Below are 26,112 nucleotides of genomic sequence, written 5' to 3'. Positions count from 1 at the left end.
AAATTACCTAAAAAGCACAATGCAACTTGAAGCCCACCACTAGAATTTCAAGTCCTCCCATGACATTTGCTTATTAGAGGATGGTTTGAACTATGTCGTTGTCAAGGAATTGATACAAATTTAAGGCAATGTGTAGTGCTTCTTGGGAGAACCCATGTATGTTCTTCTTTGATTGACTACAAGGCTTCTAGTGTCATGGATTGTTGAGCTTATACAAGTCATCATACAAGGTCCTATGGCATGGAAAGAAAGAACAACATACATGGATTGTTGAGCTTATACAAGTCATCATACAAGGTCCTATGGCATGGAGGATATGGTAGCTTAAATTGGGGGGAAATTTGGTGGCTCTTGAAGGGAAAATTAGAAGTGCCTATCTTGGAGAGGATGGTAGAGTGGAGGACATTCATAGAGCCATATTTGAAACAAGGAGATGATGCAATAATAGGACATAAAAATTCACATTACTTTAGGTGAAGCATGCATGGCAACATTATAGTGATGTAGCAAAATGAATATTCAATAGATGGAGATTATTTATGGACTTAGCCACATAGCACTTGAGATAGATTAAATGAAAGGCTTTCAAGACTCATTTCTCATGTTAGAAGTATGATGCACAAAAAACCTAGAGAAGTTAAATAAAAATATGGAGCTAATCAAGTCAAATGAATCTCTTGTCAGATATAAAAAAGGACAAGAAAATTTATCGAGTATATTATGTGTAGATTTATTTTGGCCACAACAAGATGAGTCAAGAATATCTAAATTTGTTAGACATAATATAATTAAATATATGGAAGAAGTTGAAATACTCTAATTGAAGATATGGAAGAAGTCGAGCAATGCCTTTTACCTCATAGATTGTGTGATAGTAAGGGTAACAATCGCTGACCATAATTTGTACTAGTTGACTGGAAAGAGCACGGAGGGTGCTTCACTAGTTTTCAATATCTATTTCAGATGCCATGGTTATGCAAATTCTAAACTCCAAGTCTCCCAAGAATTTATAGGATATCTTGACAAGAAGGTTTTGATCCTAAATAGTTGAAGTGGGACCAGTTGACTGACTTCGAGTGGTTGAGTGCTTAGCTATGTTTTGGGTGTGGGATCCATATATTTCAAAGGGCAAGAGGCCCAATGCGCTATTCTTGGGAAGGCAGACTTGATTTTAAGAGATTCTTGATAGGTGTGGTGAAAAATGTTCAACCAAGCCCCTACGATTTAAAAAGAGCCATTATGAGATACAGGGATTACACATACATCATGTTTCATGGTGAACATTGAAGTAATGTGGATGTATGCATTACATATGAGTATGATATGATATTATTTGAGTAACCAATACAAGGTAGGTAGAAGAAAAAAACCACAAGGGCAATGTATATTATCTAGTGGAGGCCATTGAGGTACTACATTGATAAGATAGAAAATGTGGTTAGCCTAAAGTTAATGGTGAATGCTTGTTTGGAACGAAGAACAAGCCTAGAGAGCCTCAAAGAAATGGTCAACCAAGTAGTGAAGGATGAAGAGGTGTACTAGGAATTAATGTCTCTATTACATTTAAGTGAATATTTGGTGGACCAAGAATATAAAGTGGACAAGAAAAAAGCATGTAGGCTAGGCAAAATAGTTGACAAGAGTCCGGCCAAGAAGTGGATGAAATCCCGAATTGGCAATGTGGCACCATCAAAAGATATATGAGTGAAGATACATGTCTGTGTAAAGTTGATGATGTATACAAAGGCAAAATCAAATTACCTAAAAAGCACAATGCAACTTGAAGCCCACCACTAGAATTTCAAGTCCTCCCATGACATTTGCTTATTAGAGGATGGTTTGAACTATGTCGTTGTCAAGGAATTGATACAAATTTAAGGCAATGTGTAGTGCTTCTTGGGAGAACCCATGTATGTTCTTCTTTGATTGACTACAAGGCTTCTAGTGTCATGGATTGTTGAGCTTATACAAGTCATCATACAAGGTCCTATGGCATGGAAAGAAAGAACAACATACATGGATTGTTGAGCTTATACAAGTCATCATACAAGGTCCTATGGCATGGAGGATATGGTAGCTTAAATTGGGGGGAAATTTGGTGGCTCTTGAAGGGAAAATTAGAAGTGCCTATCTTGGAGAGGATGGTAGAGTGGAGGACATTCATAGAGCCATATTTGAAACAAGGAGATGATGCAATAATAGGACATAAAAATTCACATTACTTTAGGTGAAGCATGCATGGCAACATTATAGTGATGTAGCAAAATGAATATTCAATAGATGGAGATTATTTATGGACTTAGCCACATAGCACTTGAGATAGATTAAATGAAAGGCTTTCAAGACTCATTTCTCATGTTAGAAGTATGATGCACAAAAAACCTAGAGAAGTTAAATAAAAATATGGAGCTAATCAAGTCAAATGAATCTCTTGTCAGATATAAAAAAGGACAAGAAAATTTATCGAGTATATTATGTGTAGATTTATTTTGGCCACAACAAGATGAGTCAAGAATATCTAAATTTGTTAGACATAATATAATTAAATATATGGAAGAAGTTGAAATACTCTAATTGAAGATATGGAAGAAGTCGAGCAATGCCTTTTACCTCATAGATTGTGTGATAGTAAGGGTAACAATCGCTGACCATAATTTGTACTAGTTGACTGGAAAGAGCACGGAGGGTGCTTCACTAGTTTTCAATATCTATTTCAGATGCCATGGTTATGCAAATTCTAAACTCCAAGTCTCCCAAGAATTTATAGGATATCTTGACAAGAAGGTTTTGATCCTAAATAGTTGAAGTGGGACCAGTTGACTGACTTCGAGTGGTTGAGTGCTTAGCTATGTTTTGGGTGTGGGATCCATATATTTCAAAGGGCAAGAGGCCCAATGCGCTATTCTTGGGAAGGCAGACTTGATTTTAAGAGATTCTTGATAGGTGTGGTGAAAAATGTTCAACCAAGCCCCTACGATTTAAAAAGAGCCATTATGAGATACAGGGATTACACATACATCATGTTTCATGGTGAACATTGAAGTAATGTGGATGTATGCATTACATATGAGTATGATATGATATTATTTGAGTAACCAATACAAGGTAGGTAGAAGAAAAAAACCACAAGGGCAATGTATATTATCTAGTGGAGGCCATTGAGGTACTACATTGATAAGATAGAAAATGTGGTTAGCCTAAAGTTAATGGTGAATGCTTGTTTGGAACGAAGAACAAGCCTAGAGAGCCTCAAAGAAATGGTCAACCAAGTAGTGAAGGATGAAGAGGTGTACTAGGAATTAATGTCTCTATTGCATTTAAATGAATATTTGGTGGACCAAGAATATAAATTGGACAAGAAAAAAGCATGTAGGCTAGGCAAAATAGTTGACAAGAGTCGGGCCAAGAAGTGGATGAAATCCCGGATTGGCAATGTGGCACCATCAAAAGATATATGAGTGAAGATACATGTCTGTGTAAAGTTGATGATGTATACAAAGGCAAAATAAAAATACCTAAAAAGCACAATGCAACTTGAAGCCCACCACTAGAATTTCAAGTCCTCCCATGACATTTGCTTATTAGAGGATGGTTTGAACTATGTCGTTGTCAAGGAATTGATACAAATTTAAGGCAATGTGTAGTGCTTCTTGGGAGAACCCATGTATGTTCTTCTTTGATTGACTACAAGGCTTCTAGTGTCATGGATTGTTGAGCTTATACAAGTCATCATACAAGGTCCTATGGCATGGAAAGAAAGAACAACATACATGGATTGTTGAGCTTATACAAGTCATCATACAAGGTCCTATGGCATGGAGGATATGGTAGCTTAAATTGGGGGGAAATTTGGTGGCTCTTGAAGGGAAAATTAGAAGTGCCTATCTTGGAGAGGATGGTAGAGTGGAGGACATTCATAGAGCCATATTTGAAACAAGGAGATGATGCAATAATAGGACATAAAAATTCACATTACTTTAGGTGAAGCATGCATGGCAACATTATAGTGATGTAGCAAAATGAATATTCAATAGATGGAGATTATTTATGGACTTAGCCACATAGCACTTGAGATAGATTAAATGAAAGGCTTTCAAGACTCATTTCTCATGTTAGAAGTATGATGCACAAAAAACCTAGAGAAGTTAAATAAAAATATGGAGCTAATCAAGTCAAATGAATCTCTTGTCAGATATAAAAAAGGACAAGAAAATTTATCGAGTATATTATGTGTAGATTTATTTTGGCCACAACAAGATGAGTCAAGAATATCTAAATTTGTTAGACATAATATAATTAAATATATGGAAGAAGTTGAAATACTCTAATTGAAGATATGGAAGAAGTCGAGCAATGCCTTTTACCTCATAGATTGTGTGATAGTAAGGGTAACAATCGCTGACCATAATTTGTACTAGTTGACTGGAAAGAGCACGGAGGGTGCTTCACTAGTTTTCAATATCTATTTCAGATGCCATGGTTATGCAAATTCTAAACTCCAAGTCTCCCAAGAATTTATAGGATATCTTGACAAGAAGGTTTTGATCCTAAATAGTTGAAGTGGGACCAGTTGACTGACTTCGAGTGGTTGAGTGCTTAGCTATGTTTTGGGTGTGGGATCCATATATTTCAAAGGGCAAGAGGCCCAATGCGCTATTCTTGGGAAGGCAGACTTGATTTTAAGAGATTCTTGATAGGTGTGGTGAAAAATGTTCAACCAAGCCCCTACGATTTAAAAAGAGCCATTATGAGATACAGGGATTACACATACATCATGTTTCATGGTGAACATTGAAGTAATATGGATGTATGCATTACATATGAGTATGATATGATATTATTTGAGTAACCAATACAAGGTAGGTAGAAGAAAAAAACCACAAGGGCAATGTATATTATCTAGTGGAGGCCATTGAGGTACTACATTGATAAGATAGAAAATGTGGTTAGCCTAAAGTTAATGGTGAATGCTTGTTTGGAACGAAGAACAAGCCTAGAGAGCCTCAAAGAAATGGTCAACCAAGTAGTGAAGGATGAAGAGGTGTACTAGGAATTAATGTCTCTATTGCATTTAAATGAATATTTGGTGGACCAAGAATATAAAGTGGACAAGAAAAAAGCATGTAGGCTAGGCAAAATAGTTGACAAGAGTCAGGCCAAGAAGTGGATGAAATCCCGGATTGGCAATGTGGCACCATCAAAAGATATATGAGTGAAGATACATGTCTGTGTAAAGTTGATGATGTATACAAAGGCAAAATCAAATTACCTAAAAAGCACAATGCAACTTGAAGCCCACCACTAGAATTTCAAGTCCTCCCATGACATTTGCTTATTAGAGGATGGTTTGAACTATGTCGTTGTCAAGGAATTGATACAAATTTAAGGCAATGTGTAGTGCTTCTTGGGAGAACCCATGTATGTTCTTCTTTGATTGACTACAAGGCTTCTAGTGTCATGGATTGTTGAGCTTATACAAGTCATCATACAAGGTCCTATGGCATGGAAAGAAAGAACAACATTGATATTGTTTATCACAAATGCACAATGGGATGCATTGTTTGTCAGTTTGGCATGTACAATCAAGGGAGTGATTGGAATATGATGGTATGATGTTGGAACATGAGCATAATTATGTAGGTGGCATTTGCATTCAAATCTTGCAACCCATAATGGATGCATTTGTGCATAGGGGTGATGGTCCACCATTTGAAGTTTCCCAAAGAACTCTTGGGCTCCTTTTCCAAGAGAAAGAAACATTAAAAGTGGAATCAACATCCAAAGCATGTTTCCTTGATAGAAGACATGGTAGAAGCACATATATGAGAATGGGGTTAGCTGTAGAGGTCAGATTGTGAGAAGATAAGTGTTTCTCAGAGAGGTGATGTACATACACATTGTCTTGGTGTTAATACTGACCATTAAAATATTAAAAAAACGTATTTAACAGTGTGTAAAGATAAACCATCTTGGTGCTAATATTCACCATTAAAATGTTAAAAAGAATCTATTCAACAATATTCATACACATCATTCAAAAAACCTAAATGGTATTTTCATTTCAAAATCGAATTTACATGTATGGAAATCCCTCTATTTGACATTCTCTTCACCTTCATGATTTTTCTCGACATCATCTTCTTGAGTTCCATTGGCTTGTGTTTCTATCACTAAAATTTTTGTTGTAGGTTCACTACCTAGTAGTACGTCTATTCATTGGATGGTACTACATCTACTTCACTAGCTGGTATTACAACCTTCATTACTCCACTTCCCTCTCCCCTAAAAATGGCATGCATTTGGGGTTTGATTCTATGAATTTGGATCTCCACTGACTTTCCTTTACCTTCCACCATTGAAGCATTTTTAGCTGCTTCCTTTGCTGGCACCTACCCTTATCAAAAGTGGAGCCTCAATGGTCCTTTATTACCTTGCATCCAATGGCCTTCTTGTACATTGTTCTAGATGTGTGCAATCTAATGTAGAGTTACCATCCTTAGATCTATTAGAGGTATATCTACCATCCTTAGATTTAGGAGATATGCCTGAGTTCTTTGTGACTTGCTCGCTTTAGTTCATGTTTGAGATTGCTTCCTCTTCATCATTAAGGTTAGGCGTAGCTAAAGTATGTATCAAAGTACTATTGGTTTATATGTACACCACCTCTCTAAGGGAACACTTATCTCCTCATGTGTCCAATGATCAAAATCACTCCATCCAGGTGGGTGTGTGAAGTATAATAATATTGCATGTGATTTCTTATTTAAGAAACATTGCAATATTTATTTGTATATAAGAATATAATAATGGGAGGATGATTATTCTATATGTCAAGTGGGTATATAGACTAGTTGGCTTAATTATTTTGTCTTATTTCAAGAATTATTTGTTTTGTAAGAGAAGGGAAAACCACATGGGACTGATATTAAAACAATTCGGACTTATATTTAGTCTAATAATGAAAGTGGACTTTACTAAAGTCCAAAAATTTTGAATATAATATTGTGCACAAAATCAAAGGACTAGCCTCTAGGAGGCTAAAGGAGTGTGGGGGTAAGGAAATCTCAAGAGGAGTACCCTTCATGCTCATAGGAAATACCATAGGATTGCACTATTCCATGAAGGCTAAATGGGAATGGGCTCTATAGGAAATTAAAAAGAAGATATGTACTTGGAAAGGTCTCCAACCATCCTTGTTGGCAAGGAGAAAATTTTCACTAAATCACTTCCTTTCTCCCTCAATGATTTCTCTCATGCTGGTCCCCCTCTAGAATGGTGATCTACAAACTAAAAACAATGTTAAAAACCTTCTTAGGTGGGGAGATAAAAATTATCAAAGGATGACCAAGGTTAGATGGGACTTTTGTACACCCCCAATGCAAGAGGGAGGGATAGGTATGGAAGATGAGAGACATTGTGTCAATATAAAGAATAACCTAAAAAGTTGAGCTCTTAATGTTATATTTCAATTAATAAAAGCATGTCCTAGTTTGCTCAAAGTTTGAGTGGAGGCTCATACACTATGGCTTCTAGGAATATAATGTTGCATGCAAATTGGATAAGCATAGCCATTTTGTCATCCTTAAAATGCAAGGCAAGTGTCATTTTACATGAGATTTGTTTAAAATTTTAGCCTTTTAAATGTTTTTTTAGAATAATCCAAGGAGGTGTATAGGATGTGTCGATGTTTGGTTGGGAAGAGCTTGATGGTGGTGGATGTTTGAATAGATGCAGAGGGGACTCTGAGATGCTTAATAGTGCAAAGTTCATTGGTTCAAGGTCCTCATGTTCTCAATTTATGTTTCTAATGAGACACATGACCATGCTCAGTTTTGGGAGTATGAGTTTAAAAAGCTAAGGATGTTATAGGAGGATAGTGGAATATGGTGGAGGATTGGAAGAACAAAAGAATGCCTAGTAGATTGCGTTATAAGGAGGAAATCAACATGTGGGAGGAGTGCGATGCTTAGAAGACTACATTCTAAGGAGGAAATCAAGAAATGGGAGGATTGCAATGGCTCACTTTAGCTAATGGATTGTGCCAGTCTTGATGAAATAGGGCTACTTAATTAATTTGTGTGGAACAGTAGAACAAATACAATGGAATTGACAGGAGCGAGACTATATCACTTTTATGATTCTTTGGGGGCAGGGTGGATGAAACCATCCAGAGGGTGGGAGAACTTTAATGAATTCAATCCTATCTTATCATCTACCTATTGTGTTCAATTCTCCTTGTGTGTAGGTCACTAATTGCATGGAGGTTACTAATTGCGTGATTCAATTCCTTCTAAGCTTGGGAATTTTACTTAGTAATATGTGAATGAAGGGGCTTTTTATGTGAAGAAAAATTCCTTCTAAGCTTCATTCTTTATTTATAGGCTAGATGGAGTTCAAGGCTTGAACTGCATCTAGCCTACAAACAACCATCTAGCCTACAAACAAAGAATGAAGCTTAGAGGGAAATTTTCTTCACATAAAAAGCCCCTTCATTCACATATTACTAAGTAAAATCCCCAAGAGAAAGACAAAAATTGAAGACATCATTAGATCTTTGACTTCTAATGATATACAAAACCTAGAAGACATGCAGCTTGAAAGAAAGATTAAAAAATGGAAAAATATTACCACTGTACAAAACCAAGTGAGAAAGTTTTTAACTACGGGGACAACAATGATGGATCCATACCATTAAAGACTTATAAAAGAAATGGAGGGACAAAATCTTGCCATCACAAAATTTCACTTTGTGGATAACAGTTCACCCATACAAATGAAATTTATAAAAGAAATAGAAGGCTACAAGACTAACATCAAAAGTTTGATCCTAGGGTGGAAGGTGAGAGAGAATATATAGCCTTCAAATTTTGAACATTATGTTGGTCTTCATAAAGATGTTGAAGATGACATTCTCAACCTCACATTATTACTCATATATATGATAATGCATGTATTGACATAGTGTAAGTATAAATACCATTTGGAAAAAGGAAACATATCCCACATGTAATTGAAGCATGCTAGGAGAACTATAATGAAACATAAGTGGACACAATGCTTCGATGGTCTTTCAACATCAATGTCAATTAAAGCAACATGATTTATAGCCTACCAAGAAGCATGCTATTTCATGAGTATTTTAGATATGCATTTAGTTCAGTAGTCAATTGGCCATTCAATGGCCTTGAAAATTGGCCTAGCAAGAAGCATGCTATTTCAATTAAAGCAACATGACCTATAGCATAGCAAGAACCATGCCATTTCATGAGTATTTTAGATATGCTTTTAGTTTAGTTCTTGAAAATTGGACACACACCTTAAACCAATCCAATAAACAAATTGAATTTGTTACACTAGAGAGAGTATATTTCTCCTTTTACGTAGTGCCTCTTCATATTCTTTTCAATAGGTGGGGTTATAATGATGCCACCCATTTTATGGTAGATAAAATAGGTAACAAAAAGAAGGCTTTTCCCACTTGGCACAATCATGGGATATCTACTACAAAGTAACATATATTCAAGAACGTATACACAATATGTAAGTAGTTTATTTTGGGCATGCCATTGCCCCTATATTTCTATATTGCTCTCACCAAGGATGCCAAAATAGTAAATAGTTTGCTATTTTTGAATATAAGAGATTATGGAACTCGATAATATAGAAAATGGAAAACTTATTAAATAAATAAATAAATAAATATATTGGCTTTAAGCTAATAATTTCTCTTAGCATACAAGTATTTGACCAACACTACCCCATGATAAAATCAACAAAGAGAAGAAAGTCATACTTCATAATTGCTTATCTCCCTATATGGAAAAGATAATACAAACCAATCATGGATTATATGTTGTTGAGCTTAAAGTATAACATGATCTTTTAAAATTTTCACTATCTCTAAGGATTACAATAAACATTGTACATACACACGTATGTATGTAGATATAATTAACATATACACGCACATGTATCTACATGCAAAATACACTCTCTCTCTCTGTCTGTCTGTCTGTCTGTCTATCTGTCTCTCTCTCTCCACTCCATCTACTTTCTATTTTCAGCTATCATAAATTAATTTAACTGTATATTGCTTGTGATCTAATGAATTAATACTCAATTGTTTAATATCAACTTCAACAAGATTTAAGGCTAAACTTCAACAAGATTTAAGGCTACCTTATAAGTTAACTTAGTTACTACATATAATGGTATATTAATATCCTTTGAAGCATAAAAAATCATTTTATCTTTTGTACACAATCATAAATAAGCCTTTTGGAATGCCAACAAAAGGAAGAACACAAGCCAAGTGATTTTTCTCTCTCTCTCTCTCACACACACACACACACACACACACACGTGCGCGCGCACATACACAAAGATTCATGCGAGAGAGAGAGAGAGAGAGAGAGAGAGAGAGAGAGAGAGAGAGAGAGAGAGAGAGAGAGAGAGAGAGAGAGAGAGAGAGAGAGAGAGAGAGAGAGAGAGAGAGAGAACCATCCCTCAAAGTAGTTAAAATCCATATGAATGCTTTAATACTAGACTTTTAAAAGTGTCTCTTTCCTTTAGTCTACATGCATGTGAAGGATAAAGTCAATGTATATTTAAAAAAATCATATGAATGCTTGAATGATATCCTTTGAAACGTGTCTCTCTCCTTTTAGTCATGGGAAGAATAAGTCAATGCGTAGTTTAAAGTCTACGTGCATGTGTGGGAGAAGTCAATGTTATACTTTAACTTGTATATGGAGCACCTTGGGGAAGGCTCATTGTAAATGTAATGTGGGGAGAGGTGAGGACAAGTTGACCTTGAATCAAACATATTGTGCATGAAAGCCATCAAACTCAAGTTTGATACAATAACTTTTATAAAGTTAATGTTGTAGTGTATTAAAAATTGCATTGACATTTTAATACATTATAAGATTACTAATCTTACATCCCAAAAGGTCTAGTTGTGAGTGTAAAAGCATATTTAGTTAATGTCTGTTTATGATGGTTACACATGAGGCGAGCTATTATAGATTTGATTATTAAGTCATAGGCTATGGGGAAGCCACACATAATTTGAGTTTGTCATCCTCAAGGAAAATCTTATTAGTAGAGCGATAGATAACCATTTGGTGCTTGTTAGGATGGAAATTGAGACCCCCACAATTCCTATGGGTCCCAATGGCATTTCCTTGCTCATCGTTAAAGAGGTGCTTAATAATGCTAGGAACTAGTCTACTCGAGCTTGGGTAAAGACGATGTGAAGTGGTTCTCACCGATCAAGTGCTCTTGTGTCGAAGATGAACGGGACTAAGTGGTCTGCCAAAGCTGTGAGATGTCGAAATACATCGGTAGGGGAGTGTTCCGTCCTAGGGAGAAGCATCAGCATGAGCAGATGTGGACGAAGTGGAAGCGAGAATGTCGGCTTGAGTAACACAAACATTGGTGGGAATCCAATGCCGCAAAAACCTAAGGGTTCATTTGATGATTGTAGATGGTGATTTGAGGCACTGTGAAATTGTGAGATACCAAAAGGAGAATCTACTCATAGATAGACAGATTAGACTTATGTAGCTACATTAAAGGGGAGAGGAGGTGGGGCGGGGGAGTGCGTATGCTTGAATGAATGCCATGATTTTCTAAGGAAGGGGGTAAATCTTCGAGCTTAGAGATGGTGAAGTGGTTGATAATAATTCAAAGAGGTTGGTCCGGACTTGAGGAACAATGAGTGTAAGTGGCGGTGGTGTTAATTGCCAGTTGCTTGGAGAAGGTGAGGGGGACGAGACTGTTGGCCCTTGAGGAGGTAGTGGAAATTTTAATGTAGTGGACTGAGGTGGCACCACTAAATATGGCGGGACCCTTCGTTGGTGTATTTTGACTTTGGGATAGTGGGCGAAATGCCTGTTGGGGGCAGGGGCGTCCGTCCACTCGGTACAAGATTTTGACTTCGCAAGTAGTGGAGGTGGGTAGACCGAGGTGGGAGGCCTGGGCCACCGGGCCAGCGTGGCGGGGTTGACTTGGGATCCAAATCCGGGGACTGTGATGACGTGACAAGCCTCCTCCTGACGCGCCGGCACACGCGGGCGGGGCATGAGCTGACGTGCCAGAAATGGGGTGGCGCAAGCGATGCCGTTGGGGGAGCGATGGGAAGAAAAGAAAACGCGGGCATTGACGTGGCAGGCGACGGCAGAAAAGAGCAGGGGCGTGCAATGACGTGCGCGAGGGCAGGGGGTTTGACTTGTGGTAAGGGGAAGAGGCGAGTGCGGGGGTTTGGAGGGGTGCGTGCGGGGGTTTGGAGGGGTGCGGGTGGACGTTAGTGGGGCGGGTGCCACGTGGACGGTGAGGAAGGGGTGGAGGGGGAGACACGTGGAGGGAGGGATTGAAAGTCAACTGGGGAATCCTCTTTTTCCCACTTTATTTATCTATTTTTGCAAGCAACCTTTGCAAATCATCAACTTCTTCGTCTTCTTCATCATCTTCTTCATCTTCATCTGCTCTGTCTTCTTCATCATCTCTGTTCTGCAGACTCTTCATCCAGCTTCAAGCTTTTTGCATCTTCTCTTGATCTTCAAGCTCAATTCAAGCTTAGCTTCAGCTCTTCTGCTTCAAGCTTCAATCTTTGCTTCTGCTCTGCTTCAAGCTGCAAACTTCAATCTTTGCTTCAAGCTCAGCTTCAGCCCTTGAGCTTCAAGCTTCAATCTTTGCTTCTGCTCTGCTTCAAGCTGCAAGCTTTTGCTTCTCTTGAGCTTTCAAGCTTCAAGCTTGGTTTTCTGCTCTGCTCTTCTTCAAGCTTCAAGATTTTGCTTCTGCTCTTGAGCTTCAAAAAGCTTCAAGCTTCTCCTGCCGATCATGCAATGGGCAACTCCGCCTCCTCTGCCTTCTGCTTCTTCCCCGTCTCTCGCCCTGATCAGCCCCCTCCCTTCCTCCCTCCCCCCTCCGATGAAGGCTTAGGCCACACATTCTGCTACGTCAAACCCATCCCTGCTCCATTCCCCTCCTTCCCTCAGCCCCCTTTCTCCTCCTCCAAAATCAACCCCCATGGCGGCGGACAGCTTCTTCTTCCCTCGCACGACTCCACCCCTTCCGAGGCCTGCTTCAAGACCATCTCCGGAGCCTCCGTCAGTGCCAACACTTCCACCCCCCTCAGCCTCACCCCCTTGGACCTCTACAACACCTCCTCCGACTGCCCTGCCACCTTTGAAAGCACCGCCTCCTTCTGTGCCCTTCCTCTCCAGCCTTTGCCCAGAGGGCCTTGCTCAGGTCCCCTTTCTGGACCTATGGACAAAGGATTCTCTCTTGATCGAAGTCTCTTCTCCAATCCTTTGGAGCGAGGATTCGTATCAGGTCCCCTTGAGCGGGGGCACTTATCAGGCCCCATCGATATGGTGGATCGCAGTCATTTCTCTGCTCCCATTTCAGGATTCTACCATCGGAGGAGTTCCCTCGGCAGCATTTTCAAGAGAATGAGCAGACCGGTCAAGGAAGCCATCCGCCGAACTGTTTCAAAGGCAAACTTAGAGCATGCCAGAGCGTGGAAGCCCACGAACGAGAAAAAGGAGCCTAAGGTCCCCCGTCATGCTCTGAATAAGCCTGAAGTCCAATGGGCGCAGGGCAAAGCAGGCGAAGATAGAGTCCACATCGTATTGTCCGAAACAAATGGATGGCTTTTTGTGGGCATATACGATGGCTTTAATGGTCCTGACGCTCCTGACTTTCTGCTCAACAATCTTTACTCTTGTATCGAGAAAGATCTTCAAGGATTGCTTTGGAACCAAAAGAAGAAGTCTGAAGCCGTCCCCTCGAACGGAGTTGGTTTGGACAGGCATTTAGGATCGAGAATCCCAAGTTCAGGTAATGCAGCAACCAACTCTGACTTCGGTGTAAAGAGTGACGGGTCAAGAGACGGGAAACTGAGGGAAGATCCTCGCGAAGTTAGAGTTCTTAGAGATTGCAAGGGTAATGGAAGACGGCTTGCAGATCCTTTCACTGAGAGGCTGCAGCGAGCTGACATAGAACCAGCCGTTGAGAGGATGGAGAAGCCCGAACTACCGTTGCAGGCCGGAAAAGAGAACTTGCAACAGTTTAGGAATCGCCATCGATTGCCGAATTTCAGTGTGAAGGAAGTGTCTGTACAATTTAACCAAGTGGCTCAAAGTCCGCCGTGCACAAATTTAGAAGATGATGAGCCATTTAGAGGGAGGGATGCAGAAGTCACAGAAGGAATTTTGAGGCCTGGAGATACTCTCAGTGCAATAAACAAGCAATATCAGAAGTCCAGGGGAACTCAGCAAGTTAGAAAGCTTGGATGCGATTTAAGACAGCTTTTAGAACAGGATTTAAACGTAGCTGAAGACAAGAGAAAGAGGAATGCAGCAGAGAGGCACTCTGCGGGAAGCCGCACAAGAAAAGATATGGATCATAGCGCAGTGCTAGCAGCGATGTCCCGAGCTCTGGAGGCCACCGAGGCATCTTTCCTGGACATGGCCGACCAAGCTATTGAAGACAATCCTGAGTTGGCTTTGATGGGTTCTTGTGTCCTGGTCATGCTGATGAAGGGAGAGGATGTTTATGTCATGAATGTAGGTGACAGCCGTGCAATTTTGGCCTCGAAGTCGGAAGGAGCTCTGGCCAAGTCCTCCAATTTGAGAGTTATGGACCAAACACACAATGATTTTGAAAAGACAGGAGCAAAAGATTGCAGACTGGGACTGGAGCTTGAGCGGATCACTGAAGAAAGGCCTCCAACGGAGTCTTCAACAATGACTGCTCTTCAAATGTCTTCGGATCATTGTACTTCTGTTTTAGAGGTAATACTTGCCTTTCCTTTTGGGGATTATAATTGTTCTTTTTGGTCCGAGCTGCTGGGAACTGCAGGCAAGTAGTGATCAGCACAAATTTCTCATGTGGGCCTTTCTGTTCCAATGTTGGCAGGAGGTGCGAAGGATTCAGGCAGAGCACCCAGATGATCGGAACTCAGTTTCAAAAGATCGTGTCAAGGGAAACCTTAAAGTTACCAGGGCATTTGGGGCAGGCTTCTTGAAACAGGTATGATATAATCTTTTTGATATGTAAAAGTGAACAAGGTGCTCCTGATTTCTTGCAGGACTGAACAGTTGACATGCTTGTTTGCAGCCAAAGTGGAACAGCGCTTTGCTTCAGAGGTTCCGAGTCGACTATGTTGGCACGTCCCCCTATCTTTCTTGCAAGCCTTCCTTGTATCACCAAAGGCTTGCTCCACAAGACCAATTTTTGGTGCTTTCTTCTGATGGTTTATATCAGTACTTGACAAATGAAGAGGTTGTGGCCCATGTCGAGTGGTTCATGAAAAGGAATCCAGATGGGGATCCTGCACAGTACTTGGTAGAAGAACTTTTATTTCGTGCAGCAAAGAAAGCTGGTGAGTGGGCTAGTTGGTGTTGTGAAAGTCGTGTAAATGTTTGATGAAAGAACTACAAGGTCGTGTCAGATTTAAATGATCTGGCGAGGCATATTAATGCAAAGTAGGCATAAGTCCCGAGCTGAAAGCATTCAATCTCAGATCTTATTGAAATGTTTGAATGGTCAATGCCCCCGGTGATATAAAAGTTGATCCTCACAAGTATTCATATAGTTAAATTTGTCTTTTGAAGAAATAGCATTTCTTAAGGTGGTACAACGATGGCAATAGTTAGTGGTGTGATCCCGTCTCAATTTTGCAATAAGGACTTGTTTTGATAAGCAATATCAAGAATAATCAGCTGCTGCTCCTTTAGTGGTTGTTTTGATGGTACTCACCCGCAACTTCTTGTGCAGGGATGGATTTTCATGAGCTGCTTGACATCCCGCAGGGAGATCGAAGGAAATATCATGATGATGTTTCTGTTATGGTTATATCCTTGGAAGGAAGAATGTGGAGATCCTCCATATGATCATGGCAATTGGAAAAAGTTTCACCCATGCAAAGCCTGTACTTATGTGGACAATTCATATTCTTGTACAATGAACTGGAACGTTCAAGGAGGCCATGTCAAGGGAAGTCTCTCCTAGAGTTGTAGATATTTCGGTATGGTTGTAAAGCTGCAAAATTTTGCCAGCTTGACTTGCTTTGACATGCTATTTGATCTATGGTATTATAGCTGTTCTGCAAGACTCTCCTCCATGTCTCCGTTTATTATATCAAAGGTTGATTAGTTTTACTGCATCATAGAGATTGCCTTGAACGATTATGCCGACTACGGCTCCCTATTTTCAGTATGAATTGGCCGGGAAATGAAAAGGGTTGCAGGAATTCAATTGAGCCTGGGCCCAAGGGCAAGTTTAGGAAACTGATAAACCCCCCGATCCCATCGAGAGTGCTTGGATTTGACGAGCATAGGGAAAACGTTGGAGTGGCCACTCAACTTAGACTCTCTCCATTGCAGGTGGCACGCTATCTACCTTGCCAAGCGTAAAGAACAGCCACTTTCATCATAGTTTTCTAGATATCCTGAGAGCTAGCACTGTTCGTAACGAAAACAGCTTCCTATTTCCGGAATCCGAATCATTCGCCATCTTCTCTAGCAATTCTCCATCCCCCTATATACCATCTTTGTTACGATATGTAGCGTGACCACATTGACACTTTCACGATGTGCAGCACGTGACTTTAGGTGACGAGGTGATTGGTAGCCATTGTGGTGGAATCCTTCAGACTTGTAATTCATCATGGGCTTTCGGCCCATTGGATCATATATCTTGCGAGGGACACGTCTAGTTGAGCGTAGAAGTTCCAATTGGAGTGGAAGAACACACCTCGTAGGCACAACTTGCGTACACACCGATCTCCAGACACCTTTCTTGCACAAAAGCATTCAATGCTCTCCCAGCCATGGATCCCAGCTCCTTGTCCCCCACCTTCGCACCAATCGTTTTATGTAGTTGGTTGGAGAGCATTGATTGTATTTACACAAAAAATGTGTAGCTCTTTAGAGCGTCGCTTGTTTGTGTGCGTACAAAAAATGTGTCCACAACCTAGTGTGTAAAGGGGCGGTGGATGGACATGCACGCCAAATTGGGTATGGCTTGAGTGGGCGGTGTGCATCTTCCCTCAAGATATTGACATGATTTCTTTAACCACCAATTAACGACTAAAATCCCTTGGACATTCACATCCCTTGTCCATTCGCTCATTTGCCTTACCCACTAAAAGAAGACCACACCCATAGATTCAGTATGGGATCAGAACATGTCAAATAAGACTAGATCCCTTGCGCACATTCACATCCCTTTAACATTTGCATGATTTCATTACCCACCAATTAAGCTGTGATGCCTTACTTTTCCATGTTTTCTTTTAGGGATAACATGATTCCTAAGACAATTTGAGGTTACCTTGAAGTCTAGTAAGGAAATGATTCTCTGAACAACTTAGCCTTGGAGAGTTTCCCTAGACATGGACATACATGATTCAATTCGAATAAAGGGGACAAAGCCAATTAAATAGGTGACTACCATTATAAAAAAATTGTTTAAAAAATGAGCCCTTTAGTAAAATATTAGAGGCTTCAAAGAGGGAATATGGAAACAAAATACCTACAAAAACATCATTGGTGTTGCACATTAAAATATTACCTTTGGTTGGCTTGACCATGTCAAGTCTCCTTGTATTCCTCCCATCCATCCATATCCCCTCAGTAGAACTATACTCACGCTTTTGTTCTAGTTCAACTATTTGGCTCAGTCCTTTGACTTTTAAGCCAAGTCTCTCACTCCAAAACGTTTTATCTCTCCATGCCAACTCCCAAAATATATTCCCACCACTTTCTAGTAGCTTGTTTCAAACTATCTTCATGCCACTCTTGATTTTCCTCTTCTCTATTCATGTTTTTCATCCACGTGCAAAAATCTCTTGGAGAAAACTTCCATCCAAGCTCTGCTTGTCTCTCTTCTCTCTTACTCCGTTCTCTCTTTCATTCCTTCTCCACTTGCTTCTTTATCTCTTCGAATTGAAAGATTCGACTTGACTTTGCTTGGAAGGAGAAAGAAAAGTGGACATTTTATTATTTTAGAAACTTTTATGTCTTATTGAAGCATAAAGAATCAACACTACAATAAAAGACATATTTTCAAGGTAATGAAGTGATTTGGCTTTCAAAAATGTCTTTGAACTAAGTACATAACTTATAAGTTAATATGTGACAATCCATGTATATGTTTATTACAAAAGGTGGGGAGAAGGGAGAGAGAAAGGTAAATAATAATTGTAGAACTATTTTGGAAGTTGTTTTTTCTCTGGTATAGAAGAAACAGAGAGAAAAAGAAAGAGAGAGGGATTGTATTTCAAATTGTTGTGTGTTCTTTTGTTTGAGGGTTAGAGATAGAGATAAAGATAGAGATAGAGATAGAGATAGAGATAGAGATAGATAGAGAGAGAGAGAGAGAGAGAGAGAGAGAGAGAGAGAGAGAGAGAGAGAGAGAGAGAGATTGTATTTCAAACTACTATGTTTTTGAATTGTTAGAGAGAGAGAGCATGAAGCTATGAATTTGTAGAGAGAGAGGGAGAGAGCTAATATGTGTTTTTTTTTTTTCTGTGAGGGGTAGGGGAAAGGGAGTAAGGAACAAATTTAATATTCTAAACTAAGTATTTCTTGTTTGTTTATGTGAGTGAGTAGCTTCAAGGAAAGAGGGAAGGAGTGAACAAATATGGAGAGGGAGAGGAGAAGAGTGAAATGAGGAGAGAGGGTGCATTTAGAGAGCACACCACAAATGATTAACTAGATGTAGTTGAAAATAATGAATATATACAAACCCCTTTAGGGGTTAGGGTTAGGGTTTCCAACCCTAGCACTCTATGTTAGTGATATGCACATATGGTAACATATGACATTGGGATGAATCTTCAACACTTTCCCTCAAGATCAACATCATGAAGTAGGCCTTCCCTCAAGATGATGACTATGGGGAATGGAAGAAGGATTGAGCATTTTATTCCATCACACCCCTTAGTGGAAATTCCCTTCCTCTGAGTCAAACTAAGAGCTTGTCGATGCTTCTTGAAAAGCTTTTTTCCAAGTAGTTTGGTAAAGATATCTACAACATTCTGTTTGTTGTCACAATATTGCAATATGATGACATACAAGTAATACTCTTTCTCTCGTGAAGTGCTTTGGAACATCAATGTGCTTTGTCCTAGAGTGATATATTGGATGCTTGGCTAATGCTTGACCCGTTTGATTATCACAGTATACTGTTGTGGGCTTTGACTCATCAAAGTAGTCTATTTCTGACAATAGTCTTCTAAGCCATATAGCCTCACATGCACTTGTTGTGAGTACCTTGTATTCTACTTCAGTTGAAGACAAAGAAACAATTGGCTATTTGTTTGACAACCATAATATAGTGCCTTAACTAAGGAAAAATGCATATCCTTGTGTCATGATGGGTGCGTCATTTGTACAAGCAAAAACCTATGACCAGTTTTATGTGAGCATATTTTTCAAGAAATTAAAAAAATTTTATTTCTTTAGGAAACATGGTATTTACACTTTTATTTTCACAAGAACTAGATCTCTTAATCATAAATATATACATAATAGTCGCTCATTCACTTTCAAATAACATAAATTTTCTCGTTCATAGACATTCCTTGTACCCATTTTATTACCTAAAAAGTGTGCTGAAAAATAATTTCTTTAAAGAACATCCCTCACAATCACTCTCAATGTAATAGAATTATACATATATAATTACTTAAAAATACATTTATGTCAATATGACAAGAGCTTTCTAGTGTTTTTATAGCATAAGTAACAAGACATTTATGGATATGTTCTAAAGAAGTTAAAATTACTATAAATAAGTACTAACAGTTGGGCTTATGTATCTACTCTCATAAAAGATATGCAGGATTTAAAATAGTATATGTAAGGTTTTGTAAAATATAACCCCCTAGATGTGCTCAAATGGCATTTTTCAGTTAATTTGAGTGGTTGAATGACTATATGTGGACATTGGATGTGAAAGTTATCACTTTTAAAGTGATGTCTAAGCGAGACTACCTCAAAGAGGCTTCCTTGGCGAAACTACCTTGGATGGCTTGCTTCAATGAGGTTTCTTTGGAGAAACCCTTTCAATGAAGATAGGTTGAGAGAGGGTTTTCCATGTCATCCCCCTACCTCGGGGGGGTCACTATGTATAAACCCTCTATATCACGTGCGTTCAAGGCTTATATTTAAAGTCCCTTATCTGTAGAAAATTTCATTAATAAAATGTACCCCTTTTCTATACAAATCTGTAAATATATTCCAAAAATATTTTAAATAGTCCCTTATGTATATTTATTTCTGTAAATTTTAGAAATAAAAAAAATCCTTCTGTTGAACTCACGTGATAGGGTTACATATGATGGGTGACCCCCCCGAGCCCCCTACTAAGTAAAAGTTGTAAGAATGATCATAAGGGAATTTTCATAGAGAAATCTACTCTACAAGTGGGTTTCTTCAAAATCCATCCCATTATGTTATTCATCATTCCCAAAGATTCATGTAACGATTTGTGTATGAAATTGGCATTCCTATAATACTTTGCATATTTCTAAGTGAAACTACGATTTCTTTCGATCCATTTTTGCCATACTTTTACATAGTTGGAAGTATTTTTTTTCCTTCGCTCGGACGCTCGAAAGATTTTGCTCGAAAAATGGTAGTTCCTTGTCATGATCTCCTGCATAGTCACTGTCATAGTATCCATACAATCTTGGATGACTTCCTCTATATTCTATTCCAAACTATCTTGTACTTCTAATGTATCTAGAGACTTGCTTGGTTGCATTTTAGTGAGTCTGTTTTGGACTTGCCATAAACTGTGCAAGTGAACTAACTACATAATAAATGTTTGGCCTTGTGATAGTTAAATATATAAGAGATTGAATGAGCAGCCGGATAGTACTTGTCATTGACTGTAGGATTTTCAAGATCTTTTATAAGTTTCAAACTTTGCTCCATGACACTGGCTACAATCTTGCAAATTGCCATATGAAACTTCTTTAGGAGACTATCCACATATTTCTACTGGCTCATGAAGGTGTTGTCTCACTCTCTCCAAAACTCAATTCCAAGCCAATAGTGCAGAAGTCCAAGATCTTTCATGTCGAGCTCTGTAAATAAGTTTTGCTTCCTCTTCTTGATGAATCTCTCATTGCTTTTTGTATCATCTACATACAAAAGTGCAAAAGTGATGTATTCCCCTTGAACTTTGTAGTAGAGAGTATGATCTGCATTGGACATTATGTATCCCAGATGGAAAACTTGATTCTCTTTTCCTGGTTCAAAATATCTTATTGGTTGCTGCATGTAGACTTCCTCATGTAGGTAATCATTGAGAAAATAAAATTTGACATCTAGCTGATACACATTCCCTTTGTTGAGTGTGGCTAGTGATATCAAAAATCTTATGGAATCCATCTTTGCTACTAGATTGTAAGTCTCACCATAATTTTGATTGTACTACTATACAAATCCTTTTGCAACTAGTTGAGCTTTGTACCTTTCAATTCTTCCATCTAGATTGTACTTCACTTTGTAAACCCATGTTGGCAATGGCCTTCTTTCCTGGTGGAATATCACATAATTCCCAAGTTTTGTTTTTGTACAAAGCTTCCATTTCTTCATTCATAGCAATTTGCCATTTGGGCTTGTCAACTGCATCTTCAAAGTACACTGCTCTTCCATAGCCATGATGGTAGTCATAAGAGCATAATTGATGGTTTTAATATGAATTGCTTTGCCTTTCTGAGTATATGTCAATCTGGCTAGTGGTTTGCTTTCCTAGTAGACATGTCTACGTTGTTGCTCTTTTAAATGGTTCTCTAGGAATTCTTGCTCTTCTTCATCAACCTTTTCTATAGGTGATTGAGTAATCGATATGACCATCTCCTTTGTATCTGATGTTTTTCAAACTGATTCTTCATAAAAAACACATCTCTAAAGATTATGACCTTTCAGTTGATGGGATCATAACTTGTATGCTTTGATCTTGATGACCACTTCTTTGAGATGCTCTATCTATGCCTTTGCCTCTATCTGAGTATGTGAACGCTTAATTATTAGAATGACCTTTTTGTGCTTGAATGGCATGAGTCCTCATTCTTCACCAAGTAATATGGACTATAACTCTTCTAGTGTTGGACTTTTCCTTTGAATGGCAATACTTTGGACTAGATTCTCATATTCATCTCTTAGTCCATTTAGGATGCTTTGAACCAATTTTTGGGGATTAATAGTCTCTCCTACTATTGCAAGTTGATTGTTGTAATCCTTGATATTGAGTACATAAGCATGACAAAAAATTAGCCTATAAGGCGGCATGTCAATGCAAAATGAAATGATATACAATTTGGCCACTGGAAAATCTGCCAATACCTTTGAAACCTATGAAATCTTCTCATGTGGATGGTCAGGTTTCAAGACATGTGATGATGTGAAACCACATGTGAGTGTCGGGACTGACTTTGAGTAGGAACTAGTTGGGAATTTTTGTGCAAGGCTTCGATTGGCTACTTTGGACTTGTCTCCCCTATGGCAAACTAATCTGCACTAATCTAGAGCTAGACTAAAAAAATGTTTCTTTTTCTTTTATTCCTTTTAGGTGCTGGGTTAGATGCATCGATGAAGAGGCTTGAATGTGTGCAAGAGGTGGATTTGGAATATAAGAGAAGGTGAATGATATTATTCTTATAATTCAAAAGGCTTGCCCAAAAAGAGAGATGGCGAATGTAGTGATAACCCAAGCCTTGCATGATCACGGTAGATGATGATAATGGATACAAATAAAGAATGGCATAGAGTTTAATGAAAGACAAGAAGCATGGAATAGGCGCAAAAAGCAGAATCAATCGTTTGATTGAGGAGGCAGCGGATCACCTCACCACAATTGTAAAAATTCCAATAGTCCATAGCTATGCACAACCCTCCGCAAAGGAGAACCAAAGATCACAACACCTCTTGCATTTCCTATTGGCATGAACCATCCTCAAGGTCCACTACAAGTCAAAGGTGGAAAAATATCACAAGTGAGGCATTGCACAGTAGAAATGCAAGGGAGAAAGGAAATAAAGTTTATTAAAGTATTGGGAAGACCAAGGGGTCTATGAGAAACAAGAGTGGCAGACCAAAACCAAAAATGCATGAAGAGTGAAACCTTAAAAAAGAATATAGCACATCTACAAAACTACAAATGAAACACTCTGAAAGGCTCAAAGCATGCAAAAATTGGATGTGGGAGGGTCAACGTGTGCTTGGGTGTAGTGTGATGCCAAAAATTGATATTTTTTATTTGGCATTGGTATTGTTTTCTTCTATGTTTGATAAGAGTTTGGGTATCAAGTGATAGCCTAGCGGCTCTCACTTATTTCTATTTTCTAAGATATTGTATGGGATTGAGAGGATGAGTGGAATGGATCATTGTAAATACCATAGGTATGAATTATAAATACCTTGGTATGGGGTGAGAGTTATTTGTGTATGGGATATTATGGGGTTTTTAGAAAATAGGAAGAGTGAGTCATATAAAGAGGTGGGCTCAGACGAATCCTTCTAGAATTCCTATGTGGAATAAGGAGGATGTGGACATATGGAAAAGAGAGGGTCCCTATGGGCTCCATGTGGGGAGACTCTTGACTTTCTCAATATTTTAAGAGTCTTGAGCATCTTTTGATGGGACACATGGCAAGAGTAGCCAAAAAGGACATGGATGGTGACATGTGGGCTTATGTGATCGATGGGGAAAAGAATCTACAGGCAGCAATTGTAAATGGGTGAAGGAGGGTGACAAAATCTCTATAAAAGGAGCCCGCCTCTCCCTTGTTCAACATCTCTTCCACCATTAGGCCTCATGTTGCTATAGCTCCAGTCTCCTTAAGCCTCTTCCATGAGCCTTCTCTCCCTCTTGTAGATATTCTCTTATGTAGACTCTTGAGTCCATCTCTCTCTAGTTTATTCTCTCTCTCTATGAGTAGTCTTGGAGCTTCCGCTCCCTCTTGTATGTATGAAACCTCTTCTTCCCCCTTGTGTTTATAGTATTTTGTGTGTAATTGAGTGGAGTCTTACTCTCATGGCAATGAAAGTCACTTCTTATCATTTTCCTTGAGTCTCCATTCCTATGTCCTTTTCTCTCTCTATGCAAGTCTCTGAGGTAGTTCTTGTTTGGCCGCTCACTGTGCACACATGATCCATCCATTTCCCAAGCCACCATGCAAGCTTTTTCCTCTCTTTTAGGCAAATTCTAGGGGTATTGGATCGTTGATAATTGTGGAGCCTTGAGGGAGTAGTTTGCTCAGGTGAAATTAACATGGGTGGAGGGCAGTTTTTATGACAGTTTAACCCCCTATTAGTGTTTTGCTCATAACTTTCTGCTCGATAGTCCAATCTTGATCAAACTTATATCAGTGCAAAGCTCTCTTCAAGTTGCAATTAGATCTTGAATCAGATATTACTATAAAAAGTTATGAGTCTCTGTGTTTGACAGTCTATTTTCATGATAGTTTTTACCCCCTTTCAGTAAACTGTTCATATCTCTTCAATCGGTTATCTGTTTTCAACGACACTTATATTAGGGCAAAGATCTCTTCAAGGTGCATGTTTCTTTGTGATTAGATCTTGAATCAAATTCTATTGTAAAAAGTTATGAGTCTCTGTGTTTGATAGTCTATTTTCATGATAGTTTTTACCCCCTTTCAGTAAACTATCCATATCTCTTCAAACGGTTATCTGTTTTCAACGAAACTTATATCAGCATGAAGCTCTCTTGAAGGCGCATGTTTTTATGTAATTAGATACTATTGACAGTATGTTTTCATGATAGTTTTTACCCCCTTTCAGTAAACTATCCATATCTCTTCAACCAGTTATCTGTTTTCAACGAAACTTATATCAGTACGAAGGTCACTTCAAGGCACATCCCTGTATGTACTTTTATTTCTAATATCGGTCTTTTGTGAAAGTTATAGGCCTCTATGTCTAATGATAGTTTGCAGAGTGTTTTAGCTAAGGTATCTATGAAGGAGGTGCAATGTTTCCTCGGAACCTACCCATCTGACCCAATTAGCCCCTTCAAACTCCTCGATATATATCAGTTCATGTCATGTTGAGCCACAAGATCTTCTTTCAATAATGTATTGCCCTTCTCTTTGGTGCGGACCGGCTTGGTGAGATAATGGCCTCTGCGGATCCTTTTCTTCTCCCGATGCTGGACTACAACATTACTTGGGATGTTACCATATTCATTCTCCTCTAAGGGAAGCAAGGAGAAAGATATGTTGTGGTTTTCTTTGCATGAAAATATTTTCTTCATCTCTCTTTGCAAGTGATAAGGGTCTCTATTATTAAGATTGGGAAGAGCAGGAAGCTAAGAGGTGCATGAAGTTTCATTACCCCCAACTTCATGTCATAGTAGCCAATCGTGAAACTATTTTCGGGGCCATTTTAAAGCCATGACGTGATGCACTTCTGGGTGAATATTGAATTTTGTGAGGACCCGCGCTCTCGCTAAAAATTTTCCCGATGTCACTATTTGTCTAAACACCGCATAGCTCGACACACGGCATCTCTGCACTGCTTTGTGCAACATAGTCTTTGGCCTCTATGCCACCTAATCATTTATCATCGTGTAGCCTTTTTTTGTACCTTTGCCACCTGTCACTCGACACCACACCCATGCAAATCATTAAAATTGAAGGTTGGTTTGGAAAGACCACCGCGCTGGTTCTTGGCGTGATAATTAGATGCAATCTATCATTCTAAGCACTGTTGCAGCATAGTCTCTGGCCTGAACAGCTATCATCGTGTAGCCTTTTGCCACATCTTTGCCCACAGCCCATGCAAATCATAGGTTGGCTTGGAGAGACCACCGCGTTGGTTTTTGGCATTATAATTAGATGCAATCTATCATTCTAAGCATCGCCTCAGCATAGTCTCTAGCCTAACGACCTCTCATCACCCAAAAATCAAGGTTGTCTTGGAGAGACCACTGCGATGGTTCTTGGAGTTATAGCTCCGTTACCTATTTTTATGTATTAGAGGAAAAGGTCTATGACTACCAATGCGCTAGCAAACAGAAGGAGATCTATGATAGCCACCGCACTGTTTCTTAGACTTATATATTTAT

The 26,112-nt window shown here is 39.0% G+C and overlaps 1 protein-coding gene across 1 annotated transcript in view; it reads left to right on the top strand.

Annotated features, from left to right (window-relative positions):
• Positions 1 to 16,115, top strand: part of LOC147897511 (putative protein phosphatase 2C 4) — a 64,773-nt gene extending 48,658 nt beyond the window's left edge. The window contains exons 2-5 of the mRNA XM_087380034.1: positions 12,430 to 14,801; positions 14,926 to 15,039; positions 15,127 to 15,391; positions 15,787 to 16,115. Coding sequence (XP_087236160.1) covers positions 12,430 to 14,801; positions 14,926 to 15,039; positions 15,127 to 15,391; positions 15,787 to 15,902 — 2,867 coding nt within the window. The 3' untranslated portion in view covers positions 15,903 to 16,115. The remainder of the gene's footprint in view (positions 1 to 12,429; positions 14,802 to 14,925; positions 15,040 to 15,126; positions 15,392 to 15,786) is intronic.
• The last annotated feature ends 9,997 nt before the right edge of the window (positions 16,116 to 26,112 follow it).

This window comes from Dipteris shenzhenensis, chromosome 10, assembly GCF_047967505.1.
Source record: "Dipteris shenzhenensis isolate YYH24624 ecotype China chromosome 10, Dip_SZ_1.0, whole genome shotgun sequence".
Taxonomy (NCBI): domain Eukaryota; kingdom Viridiplantae; phylum Streptophyta; class Polypodiopsida; order Gleicheniales; family Dipteridaceae; genus Dipteris; species Dipteris shenzhenensis.
The sequence above is the reverse complement of the archived record's forward strand: the minus strand, read 5'-3'. Positions and strand labels throughout refer to the sequence as shown.